Source organism: Diaporthe amygdali, assembly GCF_026229845.1.
Source record: "Diaporthe amygdali strain CAA958 chromosome Unknown NODE_22_length_803717_cov_65_427750, whole genome shotgun sequence".
NCBI classification, from domain to species: Eukaryota; Fungi; Ascomycota; class Sordariomycetes; order Diaporthales; family Diaporthaceae; genus Diaporthe; species Diaporthe amygdali.
Window position 1 is genome coordinate 515,593 of NW_026517042.1, and position 5,260 is coordinate 520,852.

The 5,260-nt window shown below is 49.3% G+C and overlaps 1 protein-coding gene across 1 annotated transcript; it reads left to right on the plus strand.

The window, feature by feature from the left end:
* Window positions 1–3,188: 3,188 nt before the first annotated feature.
* Window positions 3,189–4,639, plus strand: J7T55_004634 (uncharacterized protein; the record flags this gene model as incomplete). The annotated part of the gene is made up of 2 exons (XM_053130344.1): window positions 3,189–3,774; window positions 3,846–4,639. 2 exons carry the CDS (start codon window positions 3,189–3,191, stop codon window positions 4,637–4,639), a joined length of 1,380 nt encoding a protein of 459 aa, XP_052991562.1.
* Window positions 4,640–5,260: the final 621 nt, after the last annotated feature.

Consider the following 5,260-nt stretch of genomic DNA (forward strand, 5'->3'; position numbering starts at 1 on the left):
CTTTGCTGTTGTTGACTTGGTAGAGACCGCGATAGGTGAACGAATGTTGGCTCTGGGCTGAGGGCGACAGGAAAGAGTGTCGATGACCTTGGAGACTTGAAGGCTGGTGGGACGAGTACGGCAAGAGCCTTCACCGCTGATGAGGGACGGCAGGAATTTTATACACATCGCCATGCGGCTCCGGCCCTGTGGGCTTGTCTCGCTCATGGCTGCATGGCTAGGAGCACATAGCGGAGCAGGCGTCAGGGGTGGAGCGTACTGGCCCGACGACTCAGGAGCTGTCAAGCTGGGTCGCCAAGCGAGTGGTTCCAAGAATTGCCATCGACGAGGTGGTGATCCTCATTTAGATAGTAGCGATCGTCCACCTAGGCGGAAGAGGTTTCTCCATTTGTTTGCACGTGTATCTTTGATCTTCACTCAACAGACCCATCGGTGCAGTCACCTCCGGCTCTCCATGTAGCGAGTTGATGAGCGAGGTAAAGAGCCTGCTCGGACTATTACTGCTGGTGGGTTTTCCGTTGAGCTTGCTTTCCGGTAGCGAGCGGCAGACTCCAGTCGTGTCACCTGTCAGGGCGGTAGAGCATCAACGGGTAAAATGGCTTGGCTCTTCCAAGCTTCATGCCGTCGATATTCTTGGAGCGCCTTCCTGTTTAGCCGCATGCGTTCATACACGGCTGATCGGGGCTTGGAGAGGAAGGAGGCTGGAAGGGCGGGCGGCACTCGGGGAGAAAACCAAGCATCGCCAAGGCGGACCTTATCTAAAAACCGGGGCCATGCGGCGGGTCCAGCGAGGTTAAAAGCCCAATAGGGCCCATAACACCATCGCCCCACCGGTTTGTGTTTCTGATAAACATGTGGGTAAACACCTTCTGCAGCGGCGTTGGCCCGGACTGGCTTTCTGGAGGACTCCAAGGTGTGTATTGCCCTTGGCACAGCCAGGTCTTGCATAAATTATCCCGTCCTCCCGGGGCGCACGGCTTCAGCCTCACTGGCCCGAAGTCTCCTCCCAGGCCTCCCAGGGTTTTGTCGGCGGTGCTATTTTCGTCCGTCTCAGGCCCATGCCCACAGCGCCCACGTTTCGAAACACATTCTTTCTGTGTACCTAGGTGTGTGGAGTCGCGCGCCACCACCCCGGGAACCACGAGGGCTATGCGGTGAGGGCTGGGGACGGGGGGCCAAGCATTTCAGAGTCAAGACTGGCGCACGTGGGTGTGCCGAGTGAGGAAGTTGAGCGGCGTGCTTTACTCGCCGTTTTTGACATGACATGACGCCAGAGAGGTTCTCGTGAATCTTTTGCGGGTGTTGGTGGAACTTGTGGTGTTGAACGACATCGTTGACGGCATTGGACGATCTCTGTTTCTGGGTCTGACTCGGGAGGTCGAAGCGAATGAGAAGAATGAGATATGGGGCTTGGCTCAGCTACCTCGTGGCAGACAGATTGGGATGGGATCCACATGCGTGGAGAGGAGGTGGTGGTTATTGTTGGAGAGATGTTGATGAATAACGAGAAGTCTGGGGTCGGGCGCTTGTGGCGCTGGGTCGTGGGACGCAGACGCGAGCACGTTGGGCCGGGTGGTCTTGCTCGATGGAGCCGCGAGTGGTTGACTGACTCTGTTCAAAGTGATTGAATCGTATCATGGGCTCTATAAATAACGGATATCCGTTTTTGTGTGGTCGATGACGATCTTTAGCAGTTTGTATATCAGGCCAAGGGCGCCTACCTTCGATCCTACTTGGCTCTCTTTTCGAACACATGAACATGATGGTCAAGGCTTTTTCTTTTTCTTCTTTTCTGGTGCACTTGACTCTTATTGTAATCTGACAACCTCGATCGACGCCATTCCTCTCCTGTGAGAAATTAGATGCCCGGGAAAGGGCGGACTCATCATCGTGACAACTATAGGTGACGCCCTCAGCCTAACCACACGTGTATATACATGAAGAGAATTTAAAATGGGTATTCTCGTACCAGCAAGTTAAGACGCCGTGCGCACAGATTGTTTCTCTCTTCGCTGTGAGAATGCAAGCCACCTGCACTTATGTTTCTTAAAAGAAGAAAAAGAAAAGGAGCCAGTGGTGTCCACCAATGGAGTTGAGGCTGGTCAAAGTAAGGACTTCTCTGAGGGCTTGACATGCGTCTCGTTTTCTAAGTGGGAGGGATCTCACACCAAATTTATGAACTCTTAGGAAACTACGCGCCTGACGCCCTATTGTGAAGGAAACGCGCCATGAAGGCCCGCTTCGATGGACTATCACGGCTATTAGGGAACGTTGAGGATTCGGAGGCCGAACATCATCGATACGACCTGACCGCTACGCAGTTTCAGAACTCCGAGTGACGCATTGGTCTACACTCGATTGCATTAAGTAACACAGAAGCTGTCGCCACCCTTTCGCTGCCACATTGTCGACACCCGGCCAGCACGACAGAAATGTGTTGAAGATTCTCGATCTGATCATTGTGCCTCAAATTCATATCATTCCTAGATACAATTAAGCAATAAATATCATATCAAGGCTACTTTCGAGGATTCCAATTGTCGCTTGAAGTAATAGTGTTCTGAATTCTTGCACCGTAGCTGAAATGTACGCTTATGTCACAGCCCTGTACAGCCTTTCACAAGTGTCGACATGGAGGGTCACACAACATACGCCCGACTATCACAGAATTGATGAAGCGGTGAGGCAGGGGCGCAGTATGCATTTACGCCTGAACTTATTCAGAATAAGGGAATGATTGAGCATAGGTAGCTTTTTTCTTTTGCTGGACTTGTTGGGCAGTAGTAACCTTGTTACTGGACCCATCGCACAACACGAGATTCTGCGTGGTTTTCGTCCAACTGTAAAGCCAAGACACGGCTAGATTGATGGAAAATGGCCTCCTTGCTAGCCACCTCCAAGGCGCAGCACGCCTGGGTGTGACTTTCAACCTCCCTCACTAGTGCTTGCGCAAATTTCAGCAAGTCTTAGTCTTGTGTTACTAACATAGATGCGGCAGCCTCAGGTAAGTCTTCGTTTGGATATTTAACAAGGAGTCTTCATGAATTTGCACATCCGCAAATTGAAAGTCCTCGCTAGTCCAGCCTTACCTGAACTTCATGTTTCTTTTGCAGCATTTAGCCATTCTCAGCCGCGAACAATTTTGTCTATCGTTCTCGCTCGAGATACCGTGCCCGTACTGAAGCGCAATGGCCCAAGGCACGAGCAAGACCAAGCAGAGGGTACCCATGGAGAAATTCCTTAACAAGGCCAGGAATACTTTTCTCGGCACCAATCCTCCACTTATTTACAATAGCGTGGAAAGGGATCGACGGGATCAGACGAGAGCCTTCTATTATGATTCAGGTCAGCAAAACCCCCTGGCTTTGTCGGATATTGCGTCAGTAGTCAAGAGAAATGGTCAGGAAAACGCCACCGTGATCGTCATTGAGAACATCGATTCGAACTGGAGAGTCGAGTTGAGCAGGATATTTGATATCGATGCAACTTTTTTCGATGAGCATGCCTTGAATCCAGAAGGACCTTCCCCTTGGCAAGCAGTCTTTGGACCCAAGCAAATAAAGCCCACACAGAGGATCAGTCATACTTCACGCCAATCAACAAAGTTCACCACAACAATATCTTGGCATGTGGATGGAGTATTCTCATGGGAGTCTTCAGAAAATAGTCAAGTTAACCCGAAGACGTCTCGCATGGAGGACCCCAACTTCAACCAGCGTCGCCTCGAATACGACCACCAATATGGATGGCAATCGAACACACGGCTTTCGCACTGTCAAGTCAACGATAACATATGTTAGTACAAACAATTTTGGGGTTTGACCAATTCTTGACAGATTTTCCAGATATATTCCTCGTGGACGCACCAATGAAAACTGCGTCGCCATTCTTCTCGCCTATTGGCAGTAGAGACACCCTGCGTCTTCCTCTTTCTAACAGCCGTGGAGGCGTAGAGCTACCAGCGCTACTCATGCATTCGAAACACTCCATATTCGATTGTTTAAAGCAATTCTTCAGTCATGCATGGCATGTCCGTCTTATCAAGCACCAGGTTATTTCCGATGAGACCATCCTATACCTCTTAATTGCGTCTACGTGGAGCTATAATCTCCGAGAGATCGAGCAGAGCATTAGGCACATTGCTTTCAACGAGCTTCGTCGTCCTAGAATCGAAATCAACGATAGACTTCTGGATGAGCGTCAAAACATTGTGCTCTTACGCCAAGAAGTAGCAGCTGCTCGAAAGTGGATTCCCACCAGGATCACAGACGAATTAAACACAGTCGAAGCTGAGAAATGTGTGGCCTTCCCTGATCTCGCCTTGAAGGAAGTTTTTGAAGGGGCTGAAACTACGGACCAGTTTCTTATGGATACTTTCCAACTTCTTATAAGTTCTATCAGCGTCCTGGACTCCGAGATCAGCGTTCGACAGAGCTATTCGGCCCAAAAGCTCACCCAGCTTGCCTTCATCTTTGTTCCGTTGAATCTCGTAACAAGCATATTTGGCATGAACCTTGCCGAGATTAACGGATCACCATTGCCTGCATGGATATGTGCTGTAGTGCTCGTTGCTGTCGTAGCATGCACTGTTGGAGTCTTTGCAGCCTACAATAAGTGGGAGAAACGTTTGCGTCGCTAGGAGATGTATTGATACTTATGATCAATAGGGGATAGGTTCACGCTACAACACGCGCGGGTTTCGGGTAGATTATTTGAATCACTAGTACTGCTGCTCTTGATTGAATGCTTACTGCTATTTTGTGTTTTTACCTTTTTTGATGATTTAAGGGATTTTTAACCAACTGCAAGCCTGGAATCTGAGGTTGCTTCGAATGAGATTGGGTAGCGGCATATGGAACGTGGTGGGACGTTCCGAGCCTGGACGGAGAAGCTATCTTGGGTAAGGCTAGCAGCCTCAAAGTCAGTCCACCGAGTGTTTCTATAGCGTTTACTTTTTTACAGGAAGAAATCTCATGGCTGGTTCTCCTTTGTAAACTTTATGAACATGGAAATTCATGCAGCCAAAGGCCCTGCGAAAGGTTTTCTTTGGTAAGGTTTAAGTGTTCATCGGTAACCGCCCAAAATGCATGGTGGTTGAATACGAGTCTTGACTCCATATGACAGAACGTCAATTATCTGACACCCTAAGCCATATTCATAGTTACTCTAAATATCACAAGTGCCCAATTGCAGGCGATAGAGCCATTAACACCATTGTCGGCACCAGATGTCATTTCACTCCATATTTTAGATAAGATGT